The sequence below is a fragment of the Heptranchias perlo genome, chromosome 18, assembly GCF_035084215.1.
Source record: "Heptranchias perlo isolate sHepPer1 chromosome 18, sHepPer1.hap1, whole genome shotgun sequence".
NCBI classification, from domain to species: Eukaryota; Metazoa; Chordata; class Chondrichthyes; order Hexanchiformes; family Hexanchidae; genus Heptranchias; species Heptranchias perlo.
The window spans coordinates 24,879,256-24,896,665 of NC_090342.1; the positions used below are offsets into that span (position 1 = coordinate 24,879,256).

Sequence of the window (17,410 nt, forward strand, 5' to 3'; positions counted from 1 at the left end):
GTAAAGCCCCTACACAAGTTGGAGTTGGATTCCTCCATGCTGAGCCATTGCGCGCAACATCAGTGGCAGGCTGCCCAGTGTGCCTGGCATTTCCTGGTGTAAGCCCATCAGCCTACTTCGGTGGCCTGGGCCCACAAATCAGCATCTGAGGCCCCTGCAGCAGAGCTAATATGTGATCTCACCCTCTGACGAGCTGCACACTTATGGCTGGAGATATCATCACATGAAGACCCCCTTCTCTAGCCTACCCACTAAAGTATGCACGGTGCCAGTCTCTGAGCTGGTGCTTGCTGGGGGCAGATCGAGTGATGCATCTTCAGGAAGGCTGGGTTTCACTTCCTAAAATGGCGGAGGGGAATCCACATTTTCAGCGCATGAAATGAAAGAGAGGGCCAAGGGTTAGCTTTTAGCGTGCAGGGAGAGCAGAGGGAGAGAAGTGGCAGCTGAAAGCTGCTGCATTTTTCATGCATAGTATGTACGGAGAGATAGAAGGGAAAAGAGGATATGTACGGAGAGATAGAAGGGAAAAGACGTCACGAAACCCTGCGTGACGTCTCCTGCAGCAATGCCACTCGCTGTGCCACCTCTCTCTAAGAGGCGCTGGGTGCCTTTAAGTGGTGTCAGTAAAGCCCGATTGCCCGCCCCCTCAAACAGGCTGCAGCCAATGAATAGCGCTGGCTGCACGCCTGACATGATAATGAGCTGTCAGCACCAGTTTAACATGGGACTACACGTGTGCACACCCCGCCCCCTGCACGTATGTTTTTTGGGCACGATTGAACTGCTAGGCCTTTGTGTCTCAGCTATAATGATGCCTGACAGAGTAACAGATGTCTGAATTACCAATCATTGAGAGAAAAACAGATTAAATGGAATTTTATTTTTCAGCCCAAGTACACATAAGGTACACTTTTGCCTGGATAGAAATTTCCTAAATATCAAAAGGAATGCAATTTCAGGTATTTCTATAATGAGATTTCCAACTTTGATCTTCAGATCATACAGATGGTTTTCATCAAGTACAAATAGTGAATTTTCAGCAACAGAGGAGATTTTGCTATAATACATGAGCTGTATATAGATTCCTTAGTTATGATTTGCACGAGACGAATAAGTTGAACACTTATTTGTCCCTTTAATACAACTTTTGTTCATAAGCAAATTTTTATATTTTGTGATAAAAGAGCAATTCCTCAATTCACTATAAACCAGTACTAGAATCTAGAGATTGTATCAACTGAAGAAATGGAATGCTGTAATCACTTAAACTTGTTTCCGTTAATCTTGTCACTCCTTAAGACATCAATTTCTTCTTGCAGTCCACTGAGCAGAACAGCATGCCTTCCACTGGCATGAACTTCTCGCCGATCAGGCACTTGCTGCAGCAGGAGCACAGGAAGCAGTCGGGTGCAGCGTGCCAGTTGTAGTTACCATATGTAACGCGCTGTGCCTCTGGATCGATGGTGTTGTGACAACCCTGGCACACCTAAAATCAGACAATGATGCAGAGAAAGAAATTCACATTTGTACGGAATTCACATCGGCATTCTTTCAAAACATGTCTGGTCGCAACGGGCAAGATTTGTGTATTTAGTTCCTGACTGCACTCTCGCTCCCTTCCGCAAATTATCTCCAGTTCCCACCTCGTGTATTTTAGACTATTACCAATTCAGTGTGTTATAAAACAACACTTTAATATCTCATTTGTAAATTTTTTCCATGAGACAAAAAAAAAATCACAAATGTGACATTATCCAATAATATTTTTTAAATAGATGGTAAAAAAAAAATCAATTAAACGTGATATGGTACATAAGGATTTAATGCCTCACTTTACTCATAACTTTATCAATAACAGAGCAGCCCTCACCCTTTGCATATTGACAATTACCCAACTAGAATATTTTAAAAAGTGTTTTGGCATTACTGTTTTTGCTGGCTGTTTGCACTTTCGCATCAAAATCAGGACTGGATCCAAAAAATTATACATACACACACACAAACAAAAGTACATTTACAAGACATGAGGGTCCAAAAATATCTGTTCACAAATAGTTATGGCAGCTGCATTTTTAGTAAAGGTTATAATGAAAATCCCTCAAGTCTCTCAGAATAAGTAAAGCCCAAGGGCTGGATCAATCTTCCATATGGCCATTTGCAGCTTTGCAATCTCCCAGTTATAAACTCAGACATTCTGGCAAGATACATTACCGCAGCATGAAGCTTCACATAGCATGGTTTGCAGACAGGTTTGTCATTCACCATCACATAAATTTCTCCAGCAAGGACACAGTCACATTCGAAACAGCAGAAATGCTTCAAGTGCCAGTTCTGGCTTTCAGCTTGGGTATACTCATTGCTGAATATTAGCTAGGGAGTGAGGGAAACATCAAAAGAAAATGACAGTTAAGTGCAAAGAATACAGTTCTATATTGTAATCACAATATAAAGTCACAATCTGTCTGTGAGGTATTAAAAATCACAAAATGGATGCAGTGCAAGTGCTAGTCTGTTCAAAAGTAATTTGCTTAATTCATGTAATCCATTGTGCAAGGAAGATGGAAGCAATCCTAAGTGCAAAATTTTCATAAGGAATGAATAAGCTTTCACAGGCTTTTTATTGATCTAGTACCAAATATCAAGCCTTTAAAAACTGCACCCCAAAAGAGTTTTTTTTTGAGGGCGAGTTGTAAAGGGGTGCGATCTACAGAATCCAAAACATTCTATTAAGGTTGTAAAAGCGCAACCCTAATAAACTGTGGGAGTCCCAGTAACAGTATGTGGAGTTGATCACAGGATGCCAATGTTTCCATCATTCTTTCTGTAAATCTGTCTATTTATACAGGTACAAAGCTATTATTGTGTTTTATTATTGAGACACAAAGAAATGGGAGGACACGGTTGGCACCACCAACTTGATTCTCATATACAGACACACCTTATTACAAAACCAGGTTGGAAACTGCATTTGTGGCAGCATAGAGGGTGGGGAGTAAGTTCTGAAACTGGAACATGGCACTGTTAGAACACGAAAAGTGGAGCCACAGTACAGATGGCACAAATCATTTTTATAAAGTAGGTTACAAACTAGTATGTCAGAATTATGTGAATCAAATGTAAAATTTCCAGTTGTTCCTCATGATGCATTGAACAGCAGTAATAATGTGACATGAGATGCTCAATAAAAAAATCTGAGGGACTCTGAAACAAGAATGAAGAGGAGGGGTGTGTGATACAAGGGGTCAATGCAGACTTGACCTTCACTTGTTTCACCTCTTTTGCTCCACATCTCTCTAAAGCAGTAGATGGGAGTCTACCCATGGGGAATGTCCAATTATCTGCCCATTCATTTGCAGTTTGTAATGGCTGCTTTGCTTTGGAATGGGTCCCTTGGCTGTGCTCTCAGCCACAAACGATACATGACCCAGGAAAATAATGAGAGAAAGAGTGTAACAAGACTTTTTTAAAAAGTTATATTAATACAACATGTGCATCATATCTTCGCAATATCACTACTGCATAATGGAACCCCAGGTATCACAAAGCTTTTAATTTCTGGACAATGATGTGGCATATATTAGAGGATTGCACATGGCAAGTTGGAAATCAGTGAGCCAAGAAAACATTTTAAAGACTAGGGTAGGGCACCAGGTCAGCTGGCAGATGGGCAGTACATGCATTACAGTGCCACCTGCAGTCTGAGGCCTGCACTGAAAGTCATAAGTAAATGGAAGTATCTTGGGTTTTACAGGTGTTACAAAACAGAAGGTTGCATCTCTTATGGCGCTGCTCATAGTAATTCAGAAGTTGCTCTATTGCAAGGGGAAGAGGAAGGCAATGCTGCCATTTTGAAGCAGGAACGGCACACATCTACACTGGTACAATTTAGAAAGAGAACCCCCATAGACAAAGGTTTTTGATTGATTTTTTGAAAATAAGTTAATTGAAGATAAATAAATTGATAGGTAAGTAAATATGGTTTTCCTTACCCAACTGCAGGTAGATATAAACCACAGTTGCATAAATAAATCTCTATGTAAAATGAGGGAGCAGCCTTTACTGTCCATCTGTTTAAGTTGTGGTCTTTTGTTTTAATATAGTGAATGTCAAGGAATATACAAAAAGATTAAGCCCATTTGTATCTTTCCTTCTTTACCAAATACCTAAGTACTTAGTGTTACAGAATGTTCTATTTAAATGTTCATGTTTAAATCAAGACTTTTATTCAGAACCTTCCACCAAGCTTGAATAATACATTTTTTCTACTTCTTGCTACTGTGTATATGAACAATAATTGTTTTGAGCTCAGTGTAAACATAAAAAGGGCAGCTGTTATAACCATTTAGAATACAATACAAAAGATAAAAATCTGCTCCTGCCCTCTTCAGCTGTGTCTATATTCAGCTGATTTACTATAATTGTGGGAGGGTTGCCTTAGAAAAAAGTTGACGTGTTTCTGGTTTAACTTGTTTTTCACATTTTTAAAATTAGTTAAACTGTTTGTAACAATGGCTTCCCTGTGGATTTTCCATTGACACTAAAGAGTGTAGGAAGGGACAAGGTTTACAATCATCAAGTCCTGACACACTGTGAATAGCTAGTCTTTCTAGGCACCAATGCATGCTGGGAGCTGTAGGCAGCAATCTGATGGGTTTCCCAGCAGAAAGTAATAGCTCTGGGAAATACAATGAGTTCCAGTCTGAGGCCTCTCATATAAGCACACGCATCTGATGAAAAAGATTGTTTCAGGCATTTAATGTATAGAAAATGCTAATACGTAGCAAGTTCAATTAATGTTATTATGCTACAAACCTTATTTCAAGTTCTGAGTTTAGTAAAGAACACAAAATGGTAGCACATGGATTTTCAAGAGATATTATGGAATTATGTAATTTGTACCTCTGAGAAATAGGGAATCTACCACAATTTCAGTCTTCATTTACATTTTTTTTCTTAGTATCTGAGATGTGACCCTTCCCTTTAAATTTTGTTCCAACAAGTTGGTTTTCCACAAGGATGCACATGACTGGTATGCAAACTATCACTTTAAAGGCTCTATTCCTATGCAAATAAATTTTAATTTTGAAGCAAATCGAAGTCACTTAACATGAACTACTTGTTTTGTCAAATAAGCTAAGTGCTTTCAACACATACAACTGGACTGGGTCTCACACCTGGGCAGGGGCAGTAGCATGTGGGAGTTAAGGAATTATCTCATTAGTCTGATGACCTTGATTTAACAATGGAAGGCACCTTTTATTTTCAACATTAAAGGATTTGGGAGGCATACTGGCAGCAGCGTACACTCAGTTCTACTTTGTGCGCTGTACCGCAACTCCAGTAGAGATGCTGGTCATGGAAGCCATTACAATTACTCCTATCTACGAGTTATAGCAGAGGCTATAGGCCAGGTTTAGTGTTATCAGTAGAGTTAGCAAATTGCTGTATCTTTTGTTGTTTTTGCAACAGAGGAGAAAGGGGGAGTTACAAGTTTTGTAGAAATTGAGCATTTTGCTGTATTGTCCATTCCGACTGCTTATCTGCTACTTTTAATAAGCCTGTTCTGTAGTTTACAGCCTAAACCGCAATCTGATAGGTATTTATTCCTTTGCTTTCTGAAGTCTAGGAGATCATGAAGGGGCAGGGGTCACAGCTAGTAAGCTACATACAGTTATAAGGGTTTCTGTTCGACCCCTAGACAACACTATATTTCCAGATATTGTGTATGTAAAGTCACACTCTGGTTGATGGAGAACAAGGGTTCACTTAAGGAAGTAGTCTTTGTTTTTTTAAAATTCGTTCACGGGATGTGGGCGTCGCTGGCAAGGCCGGCATTTATTGCCCATCCCTAATTGCCCTTGAGAAGGTGGTGGTGAGCCGCCTTCTTGAACCGCTGCAGTCCGTGTGGTGACGGTTCTCCCACAGTGCTGTTAGGAAGGGAGTTCCAGGATTTTGACCCAGCGACAATGAAGGAACGGCGATATATTTCCAAGTCGGGATGGTGTGTGACTTGGAGGGGAACGTGCAGGTGGTGTTGTTCCCATGCGCCTGCTGCCCTTGTCCTTCTAGGTGGTAGAGGTCGCGGGTTTGGGAGGTGCTGTCGAAGAAGCCTTGGCGAGTTGCTGCAGTGCATCCTGTGGATGGTGCACACTGCAGCCACAGTGCGCCGGTGGTGAAGGGAGTGAATGTTTAGGGTGGTGGATGGGGTGCCAATCAAGCGGGCTGCTTTATCTTGGATGGTGTCGAGCTTCTTGAGTGTTGTTGGAGCTGCACTCATCCAGGCAAGTGGAGAGTATTCCATCACACTCCTGACTTGTGCCTTGTAGATGGTGGAAAGGCTTTGGGGAGTCAGGAGGTGAGTCACTCGCCGCAGAATACCCAGCCTCTGACCTGCTCTCGTAGCCACAGTATTTATATGGCTGGTCCAGTTAAGTTTCTGGTCAATGGTGACCCCCAGGATGTTGATGGTGGGGGATTCGGCGATGGTAATGCCGTTGAATGTCAAGGGGAGGTGGTTAGACTCTCTCTTGTTGGAGATGGTCATTGCCTGGCACTTATCTGGCGCGAATGTTACTTGCCACTTGTGAGCCCAAGCCTGGATGTTGTCCAGGTCTTGCTGCATGCAGGCTCGGACTGCTTCATTATCTGAGGGGTTGCGAATGGAACTGAACACTGTGCAGTCATCAGCGAACATCCCCATTTCTGACCTTATGATGGAGGGAAGGTCATTGATGAAGCAGCTGAAGATGGTTGGGCCTAGGACACTGCCCTGAGGAACTCCTGCAGCAATGCCCTGCGGCTGAGATGCTTGGCCTCCAACAACCACTACCATCTTCCTTTGTGCTAGGTATGACTCCAGCCACTGGAGAGTTTTCCCCCTGATTCCCATTGACTTCAATTTTACTAGGGCTCCTTGGTGCCACACTCGGTCAAATGCTGCCTTGATGTCAAGGGCAGTCACTCTCAACTCACCTCTGGAATTCAGCTCTTTTGTCCATGTTTGGACCAAGGCTGTAATGAGGTCTGGAGCCGAGTGGTCCTGGCGGAACCCAAACTGAGCATCGGTGAGCAGGTTATTGGTGAGTAAGTGCTGCTTGATAGCACTGTCGACGACACCTTCCATCACTTTGCTGATGATTGAGAGTAGACTGATGGGGCGGTAATTGGCCGGATTGGATTTGTCCTGCTTTTTGTGGACAGGACATACCTGGGCAATTTTCCACATTGTCGGGTGGATGCCAGTGTTGTAGCTGTACTGGAACAGCTTGGCTAGAGGCGCAGCTAGTTCTGGAGCACAAGTCTTCAGCACTACAGCTGGGATGTTGTCGGGGCCCATAGCCTTTGCTGTATCCAGTGCACTCAGCCGTTTCTTGATATCACGTGGAGTGAATCGAATTGGCCGAAGACTGGCTTCCGTGATGGTGGGGATATCGGGAGGAGGCTGAGATGGATTATCCACTCGGCACTTCTGGCTGAAGATGGTTGCATAAAGCTTTGTTACAAAACACGAGAAATATCTCGGTAAAGTCTCAAACCGCAACAGGTTTCTTTTATTGGGAGATTTTATCACATCTCATGCTTTCTTTGTTGTTTCCATATGTCTCATTTGTGATTTATTGCAGCTTTATGAATATGAAATTTGAGCCAATCACATGCAAAAAATGTGTGTATACAGAGGAAGTGAGATTTAACAAACAAAACATATGTAGACACAGCTCGTCTATATACAATACACACGTTAACTCTGTTTCTCTCTCTACAGGTGCGGCCTGACCTGCTGAGTGTTTCCAGCATTTTCTGTTTTTATTATAGACACTGCATTACATTTAGTGCATCTGTCTTACACCGCTCATGGTGAGTCAGTGAATGTGGTGTTATGATATGTAAGATTATTGGGGCAAAGGCATAGAATTGTTTTTATTGAATTGTATCCTGAGATTTTAAGTAGCGTTTTGGTATGCATGTATATTTTGCTGCGAAATTTGTAAATGATTGAGCTTGATTATAAGATGTTTCTCAATTGTTATGTCTTACGTTTTTCTAAAGGTGAAGATAGAGTAAGATGGTAGCTAAGGTTGGAGGAAGGTACTTGGGATTTCACAATCCTGAGATTTGATAGCTGTAGAGGTTTGGCAGAATTAAAAGGGTTCTGAAGTTTTAAAGTTACACATTGCATTTTTCTTACAAGGTACATTAGCTAAACCGTACTACACTACTGTCCCAGAGTAGATCCTTTATGTATAACTGGGTTCCTAGCATATAGTAAAGAAATATTGAAATCGTACATTTTCTTGTTTTAATCAAAAGTTTTTTTTTCCTACCTCATCACAGCCAGCACAACGTGGTTTCTCAGTGTCACAGTAGTGACGGCCACAGTACAGTTTGTCCTTCTTCCAAAAGTAGATCATATCCACAAGCAGTTCACTGCAGATACAGCAGACAAAACAAGAGGGATGCCACAGCTTGTCATAACCAGCCCGCTCCGCGTATACAGCTGGGTCGCCCTCCTTCATGTTCAGTTTACAACGGAAGCATGCCTAAAACAAGAACAAAAGTCACTCAGCAATTCAATAATCAGAGTACAAATAGCTGAAAATGTTATAAAAACAAAATTAAGGCATTCAGATGACATTACAAAGAATAAGAATGACTGGAGGAGTTAATTATCAAATCCCAGATAGAACATTACAGGTTGAACGCATTGAGTACTTTTTAATCCTTTATAAATATATGGTCCAGTACTTTGCCCACATGGTCATACTTCATATCTGGAACAAGACAGCAAGTGTTGTCAATCACAATGGGAGAGAAGAGGGGCAGAAGGGGGAAAATTACAGCAGAGCCCAATTCTGTCCTCACCAGACATGCATACACATGATCATTCGAACAGAGATCACTGGAGAGAGATCAGAAGCAGGAATCCTGGCTAGTTTTCTTACTCCCTCCCTATCCCAAGGGCACCAAGGCTAGTTTTAGCTCCTCTACCGCTGCCCAACTGAGATAAGCTAGCTTAACAAGATCTAGGATTCAACCCAAGATTCTCCTTATCTTTATGGTTTAGTGCACAACACATGGTGCTTTACCAATGGAGCCACTGTACAGCCCTTGAAAAATTGGTGTTAAAACAAAAAAAATTACAATAAATCAGAATTTTGAATTACAGCCACAGAAAAAAGAAGCATTTTGTTGCCAGCTTGCATCAGTGGTAGCACTCTCACCTCTGAGGCAGAAGGTCATGAGTTCAAGCTGCAGTACCGTACTGAAGTGCTATATGGACAGGCACAGTCTTTTGGCTGAGACGTTAAACTCAAGCCTTATCTGTCTGTTTAGGTGGATGTAAAAGATCCTATGGTACTATTCAAAGAACAGCAAGGAGTTCTCCCAGTGTCCTGGACAACATTTATTCCTCAACCAAATCACCAGTTCAGATTAACCGATCATTTATCTTATTGCTGCTTGTGGGACCTTATTGTGCACAAATTAGCTGACGCATTTACCTATGGACTAATAGTGACTATGCATCAAAAGGTAATTGGCGGGGAAGCGCTTTGGGACATCCCGAGGATGCGAAAGCTACTATATAAATGCAAGTTTCCTCTTTTTTTTCTTTTACATAACAACAGTTACCTTGTAGAACTTAAAAGACAGTAATTCATGTAGAGTCACTCAGAGTAATACAGGGCACTCAGACTGCTTGACAAAACAACTCAGTGGCAGTCAAGCAAATCAGAAGCTACAAAAAAGGTGTTCTCACAGGTGTTAATCACATCTTAGGTGTTAAAAGGTTGGGTGTGAGCTTTGTCCTGTTGTTGATCAGTTGTGCTGACAATGGCAATCAGTATATAGAATTCTGTGAGAATCAATAATTATTACATCATTACTACAGGTTTATGAAAGTATTCTGCAGTTGATTACTGGTAAACTGTATAATTCAGTCCAGATTATGGAGTAATAATATGGTCAGTCTAAACAATCCACAAAATTCCTCACTACATTAGATATCTTTATAATATGATCATTCAGAGCCATCCTGAAAGTGCTGATGGAGAGGGGGTTAGTGAGCACATCAGCAAATGTTCCATTTCAACAAGGAAACCAAAATAATAGATATTTTATCAGAGGTACATGTAGGAAAAGAGTAATCTAATGTCAAACATGAAAATATAGCATTATGATATACAATTAATCACACCAATACATCCACAAGATAGGCTAATCTGGTCTTTCCTTACTGTAGTAAGGTCTGAGAAACTGCTATATAATTTTGTTACAGATTTATTGGTAAACGGTTTCAATAAAAATTCAGTGACAACTTTTACGGAAAACTACATGACCTACAAAAGTCTGATTAAATCTATTACTGTTAGAAGAAAATTTGGCCAGAGGTTCCGCTCCCTATCAATATCCATGCTAGAAGTGCATGTGGACATCAGGATCAATTGTATTGCCTCCACTGGGAGCAACTTGCCAAGTGTGTCACTCACTATCACCGATTTTAATTGCTCCACCATTGACGGTCGTGCCTTCAGCTGCCTAGGCCCTAAGCTCTGGAATTCCCTCCTTAGACCTCTCTGCCTCTCTCTCCTCCTTTAAGATGCTTCTTAAAACCTACCTCTTTGACCAAGCTTTTGGTCACCTGTGCTAATATCTCCTTATGTAACTTGGTGTTAAATTTTGTTTGGTAACACTCCTGTGAAGTGACTTGGGACGATTTACTACGTTAAAGGCGATATATAAATGCAAGTAGTTGTTGTTGGTGACTCAAATATGAAGAATGGCCATTTTGGTGACATACTGGAGGCGATTGTGGAATCATTCCCTGATCAAGGAATCAACACCTTCAGGAGGAAGCGAGGGCAGGAACAAAAGGCAAAAAAATGTTAGTTCCATTAATGACTTCTTAAAAAATACATAATTTCAGATCTAAATCTGTAGTGCTTCTACCACATTACGAATTTTTAAAAGCAATTTCAGCAGAAACACTAACAAATCTGGATCCTTTATTAAGCATAGAAAATAGGCATTTGTACTAAGCCCACACCCCATTAAAACCATTCAGAAAGAAAATTAAACGGCTGTTAAACCTGGTATGGGAACAAAGCAGTTTGCTAATTTTGGAAGATCTCTATAGCGTGTTAATGCTGAATTTGTTTTCCCATGTTGAAGGGCTAACTGCAAAGAAAATAATGGAAACAATGTAACCCATCCAAATCCCAGAGTAGGCAGTTCCTGTTTAAAGGAATGACCAGTTTCCACCAAAAATTGGTCACCTAATACTTTTGGACTAGATCACGTTAGGATAACTATAGAGAACTTTTAAAAGCAGTACTTAAAATGTGAATAAAGGATTCACTACATAAGTGAATATCTTTTTAAATTGTGAACTTGCAACATCGAGTCAGATTTGCAATACATGTTGTTGAGACACAGGATGAAGTTGTGAACATGCCAAAATGTTTCATTTGGGTGAAATTAAATTCAAAGATTGTATGACTAAAATAATAATGGGCGTGGACAGAAAATAGTTTTGGGCCTTTCAGTTTCCACTCACTAAATATTTCACTCTCACCTATTCATTGGAGTGGAACGGGCTGTATTGTCAGAAAGAAAGTGAAGCATCCCCCTCTGCTGGCCATTGGTTGTAACTACTGACAATTGCCCTTAGTGTGTTTGAAATTTAAGTCTGTAAATTTGCTCTCTATTCGGGGCATAGAATCTGGGGTAAATATAGCTTGCAAAGGCTGAAATTGAATTAGGGCAATTGGATTGGCAACAGGGTGAATACCACACCGCACACAATTCTACAAGAAAAATACTGGCAGAAAAAAGTTTATTTGGTCCATCAAACCCATTTTCCCGTACAACTCTATTTTTGCATATGAATAAGGAAAAAACATGAAAAAGTATCTTAATTACTTCCCTTCTTTAGGTGTTTAACTTTCCATTAAATTTTCTATCTACTCTCGTGTTTGTTGTGTTGTGATTCAATCCTCAGTTTTGTCTATACTGTAGATTAGTCAAATACTAAAAACACTTGAGAAATACCTCCATATAATTCCACAGCATTTACATATAAATTGTATCATCTAATACAACTAAAAGGAAAGGCCATGGAGTCACTGGATACCAGTCTGTTGAAATATACCAAGGGAATACCTGTAAATCTATTATTTTCAGAATAATGTGGAAAGTGCTGGAGAGACTTAGTGTACATATGCAACACAGAAAAAAATAAACTATTTCACTGTATGCATTTGGGAGTTTTGGGAGGGATTAAACACTGTACTTCTATAGAAAGCATGTTTTCTAAAAAAAAATCATTTTTAGTGTCAATATACTGGAGAAGTCTGGTGCCAACCTTTTGCTTTAAACATTAATACATGGACAAAGGCCACTGAAGGACTGAACATGACGAAGGTTGGTGTCCGAGATAAGCACCTGATATTCAACAGATGCCTCTAAAAGCCTCCATCAATTAGCACTTGCTTTCTACTTACTGTCTACTGGTACGGCTGGTTTCTGCAAGTGTGGAATGTGCAAGTGGTGATTTTCGTGTTACATCGAAACTACTGCACAGAAACAGGCCATTCGGCCCAACTGGTCTATGCCGGTGTTTACGGGCCTCCTCCCCCCCCCTACTTCATCTAACCCGTATCAGGATACCCTTCTATTCCTTTTTCCCTCATGTTCTTATCTAGCTTCCTCTTAAATGCATCTATATTACTTGCCTCAACTACTCCTTGTGGTAGCGTGTTCCACATTCTTACCACTCTTTGGGGTAACAAAGTTTCTCCTGAATTCCCTATTGGATTTATTAGCAACTATTTTATATTTATGACCTCTGGTTTTGGACTCCCCCACAAGTGGAAACATTTTCTCTACATTTACCCTATCAAACCCTATCATTATCTTAAAGACCCTATCAGGTCACCCCTCAGCCTTTTTTAAAGAGAAAAGAGCCCCAGCTTGTTCAGCCTTTCCTGATAAGGATATCCTCTCAGTTCTGGTATCATTCTTGTGAATCTTTTTTGCACCCTCTCCAATGCCTCTATATCAGAACTGTGCACAATACTCCAAGTGTGATCTAACCAAGGTTCTATACAAGTTTAACGTAACTCCTTTGCTTATCAATTCTATCCCTCCAGAAATGAACCCTTGTGCTTGATTAGCCTTTTTTATGGCCTTATTACGCTGCGTCGCTACTTTTAGTGATTTGTGTACCTGTACCCCTAGATCCCTTTGCTCCTTTATCCCGCGTAGACTCTTAATATCCAAGCAGTATGTGGTCTCCTTATTTTTCCTGCCGAGATGCACCCCCCTCATACTTATCTATATTGAAATTTATTTTCCAATTACACACCTATTCTGCAAGTTTATTAATGTCTTCTTGCATTTTGATGCATTCTTCCTTTGTATTAACTACACCTTCCAATTTGATGTCGTCCGCAAATTTTGAAATTGTATTTCCAATTCCCAAATCATTAATGTAAATTGTGAACAATGATCCCAGCACCGATCCTTGTGGTACACCACTTCCCACCTTTTGCCAGTCTAAGCAACTACCTTTAACCCCTACTCTCTGTTTTCTGTTTTGTAGCTAACTTGCTATCCATTCTACTACCTGCCCCTGACTCCACATGCTTTGACCGTTGTCATGTGTCTACAATGCAGTACCTTATCGAAGGCCTTTTGAAAATCCAAATATATTACATCGACTCCATTATCCTTGTCTATTCTTTGTGTTACTTCTTCAAAGAATTCAGTAAGGTTGGCCAAGCATGAATTTCCCTTCTGAAATCCATGCTGACTATTCTTTATTATATTTTTGTTCTCTAGATGTTTTTCTATTACATCTTTGAGTAAAGATTCCATTATCTTTCCTATCACCGACATTTAGCTAATTTGTCTATAATTCCCTGGACTTGTTCTAGCTCTCTTTTTAAATATAGGAATAACATTAGCTGTTCGCCAGTCCTCTGGCACTATTCCCTTTTCTAGTGAATTTTTATATATATGTAATAGTGTCTCTGCTATCTCCTCCATAACTTCTTTTAACATTCGCGGATGCAATCCATCTGGACCAGGGATCTTATCCTCTCTATGTCTGATTACTTTATCAATTATCTCCCCCCTTTCTATCTTAAATGTTTTAATATCTTTTTTGATCTCCTCTTCTAATGTCCTGCCCACCTTGTTAGTCTTTTTAGTAAATACAGAAGCAAAGTAACTATTCAATATTTCTGCCATTTCACTGTCGTTACCTGTGTGTTTATCTTGTGCAATCCCTAGTGGCCCTATTCCTATCCTGATTTTTCTTTTGTTATTTATGTGTCTGTAGAACACTTTACTATTTCTTTTTATATTCCTTGATAATTTAATCTCGTAGTTCCTTTTGCTTTCTTAATTTTTTTTGACTACTTTCCTAACCTCTTAATATTCCCTTTTGTCATCCTCTCCTTTATTGTCTATATACTTAGTGTATGCCTTTTTCTTTAGTTTCAATTTTACCCTTATCTCTTTATTCATCCATGGTGTTTCATTGTTGGCTAGTTCTTGCTTTTTAGAGGAACATATTTCTCCTGAACTCTATTGATCACCATTTTAAATATTACCCATGGCTGTACTATTTCTTTGTCTGTCAAAATTTTTTTCCAGTTTACCTTCCCTAGTTCCTTTCTCATCCCCTCAAAATTAGCTTTTTTCCAATCTATTATTTTGGTCTTTGTTGTACTTATGTCTTTCTCAATCATTATTTTAAAACTTATTATGTTATGATCGCTATTGCTTAGATGTTCCCCTATGTTCTCTTATCTGCTTTGGTTCATTTCCCATTACTAGATCCAGCAGTGATTCCTCTCTTGTTGGGCTTCTCACATACTGAGTTAAAAACTCCATTCCCTACCTCTTCTTGCCAGTTTATTTGGGGGTAGTTGAAATCTCCCATGATTATTATTCGCTGGTTTTTTAACTCATTTTATAGATTTTTTCCTCCACTTCCCTTCCACTATTAGGTGGTGTGTAGAATATACCTATTAACGTGATCAATCCCTTCTTATCCTTTGTCTCAATCCATATGGATTCTGATTCTATCTTAATGTTACTTATGTCCCTTTTTTCTATTGCCATTATAGTGTTTCTAATTAGTACAGCTACCCCACCCCCTTTCTTCCTTCCCATTCCTTTGTAAATACATTATATCCTGCAATATTTAATTGTCAGTCCTGTTCCTTATGTAGCCATGTTTCAGTTATCCCTACCACATCTGGCTCCTCACTATGAATTATTGCCTCCAGTTCCACCACTATGTTTTGGATGGTGTGCACATTGCTGTGCAGGCAATTTGAATTGATTTTAGTAATTGTTCCCCTCCCTTTGTTTTTAACTGTCATTTTGTATTTATGTTCTATAATTGTATTTGTTCGCTGACCATTTATTCCTTAACTTGGTCTGACCTCTACTCTCATTTCCTATTTATTTTTTCTTCAGACTTGTTATCTTCACCAGATCCCTCCCCCCGTCTTACTAGTTTAAAGTCCTATTGACAGTCCTATTTATCCTTTCCGTTAGGACACTGGTCTCATTCCGGTTCAGATGGACCCCTTCCCAGTGGTACAGTTCCTTCCTGTCCCAGAACAGGTGCCAATGTCCCATGAAATGGAACCCCTCCTTCCCACACCACTCTTTCAGCCACACGTTCACCTTCCTGATCTGCCTATCCCTTTGCCAATTAACACATGACTTAGGCAGTAATCTCGAGATTACCACCTATGAGGTCCTGCTTTTTAAATTCAGTTCCTAACTTTTAGCAGGACCTCTTCCCTTTTCTTCCCTATGTCATTGATCCCAACATGGACGAGGACAACTGTATCTTCCCCCTCCCTTTCCAAGTTCTTCTCCAGTTGCTCAGAGATGTCCTTTACCCTTGCACCAGGTAGACAACACACCTTCCTGGACTCCCGTTCGCAACTGCAGAGGACTCTATCTATCCCCCTAATTATAGAATCCCCTATGACTACAAACTTTCTATTCTACTCCCCCATCCCTCCCTTGGACTGCCTCCTGCTCCACGGTGCCATGGTTAGCATTCTGGCTGTTCATCCTGAAGCCTGCATCCTTATCTTCAGAGCTATGTGGTGTTATAAAGCCTCTAATCTCCAAGCAATTAAATCTTGAAGGCTTGGTTAAGAGAACTTTGAATTCTATCCAGGGGAACACCCACACTAAAGGTAAAGATGAAGAAGGAGGAAGAACCTTGCAGAAGTGTCAATGACTCTCACCATGAAAGGAATTGGGGAATCTACAACACTTTTCATTCCCTTCCAAACTTTAATGGCAGAACACAAACTTTGGCATGATAGTCATTAAAGCTATCAACCTCTGATCCAAAGTTACCACAAGAGAGAATGAGGGAGCGTGCACACACAATGAATTCAAAACAAGAGGAAAAGTTTGGTAACCCAGATTATTAAAAGTAAATTTAGCCATCTCATGGTTTTATTTTAGGTTTCTGGTGGTAATTTAATTATATTCAAATTAAATGATCTTTTCTCATGAATTCAGTTTACATTAAATCATCATCCAATTTGAGTGAGCATGCCCCGAAGTGAATATTTAGAAATTGTGAGGGTAACATGATAGTGGCAGGTTAGAGCACTGTTTGTTGCTAAACTTTACTTTTTGACATACAGTGCATGACAAACACTTCAATGTTGTGCCAGTTTTAATTGTGATTTTTAAAATCCCCATCTATTTATAAACATTAGAGGCATTAATCTTATGACATTTCTGCCCATTACTGAACAGGAAGCTTTGTTGCATCAAAAGACACATAATTTTATACAGAAGCCAAATAAATGTTAGGAATACCCTTGACAAACTTCCGGAACGTAAAAATTCTCTCCTTCAATCTGTTCTTAACCAGCTGTTCCCACACCTACATCACACTCAGTAACCACAACAAAGCCACTTGTTTCTTCCCATTGAATGTAAAGCTGATATCATCTGTGTGCCCATGATGAGAATTGCTCCAACTTTGTTTTGAGAGTTTATAACCTCCAATGAGCTTACATATCATCGACTCCGCTCCCAAATTTTCTCGCTTGCTTTGATTTCCCCAACACACAGTTCCATCAAACCACTCAACTTATATCCTAGTGTCAGCTTTGTAGCACCCTCACCTCAGTGAGAAGGTTGTGGGTTCAAGTCCCACTCTAGAGACTTGAATATATAAATCAAGGCTAACACTTCAGTGCGGTACTAAGCTGCGCTGTCAGAGGTACTATATTTTGGAAGAGACGTTAAACGAAGGCTCCAACTGCCCTCTCAGGTGGACCTAAAAGATCCCATGGCACTATTTGAAGAAGCGCAGGGGAGTTCTCCCAGTCCTGGCCAACATCACTAAACCAAATTA

General features: G+C 40.2%; 1 protein-coding gene across 1 annotated transcript in view; it reads right to left on the reverse strand.

Annotated features, from left to right (window-relative positions):
- Positions 1-861: 861 nt before the first annotated feature.
- tes (testis derived transcript (3 LIM domains)) overlaps positions 862-17,410 on the reverse strand; it is a 39,601-nt gene continuing 23,052 nt past the window's right edge. The window contains exons 5-7 of the mRNA XM_067999549.1: positions 8,322-8,537; positions 2,212-2,370; positions 862-1,486 (exon numbers count right to left, since the gene is read on the reverse strand). Of these exons, the coding sequence (XP_067855650.1) occupies positions 1,295-1,486; positions 2,212-2,370; positions 8,322-8,537 (567 nt within the window). The 3' untranslated portion in view covers positions 862-1,294. The remainder of the gene's footprint in view (positions 1,487-2,211; positions 2,371-8,321; positions 8,538-17,410) is intronic.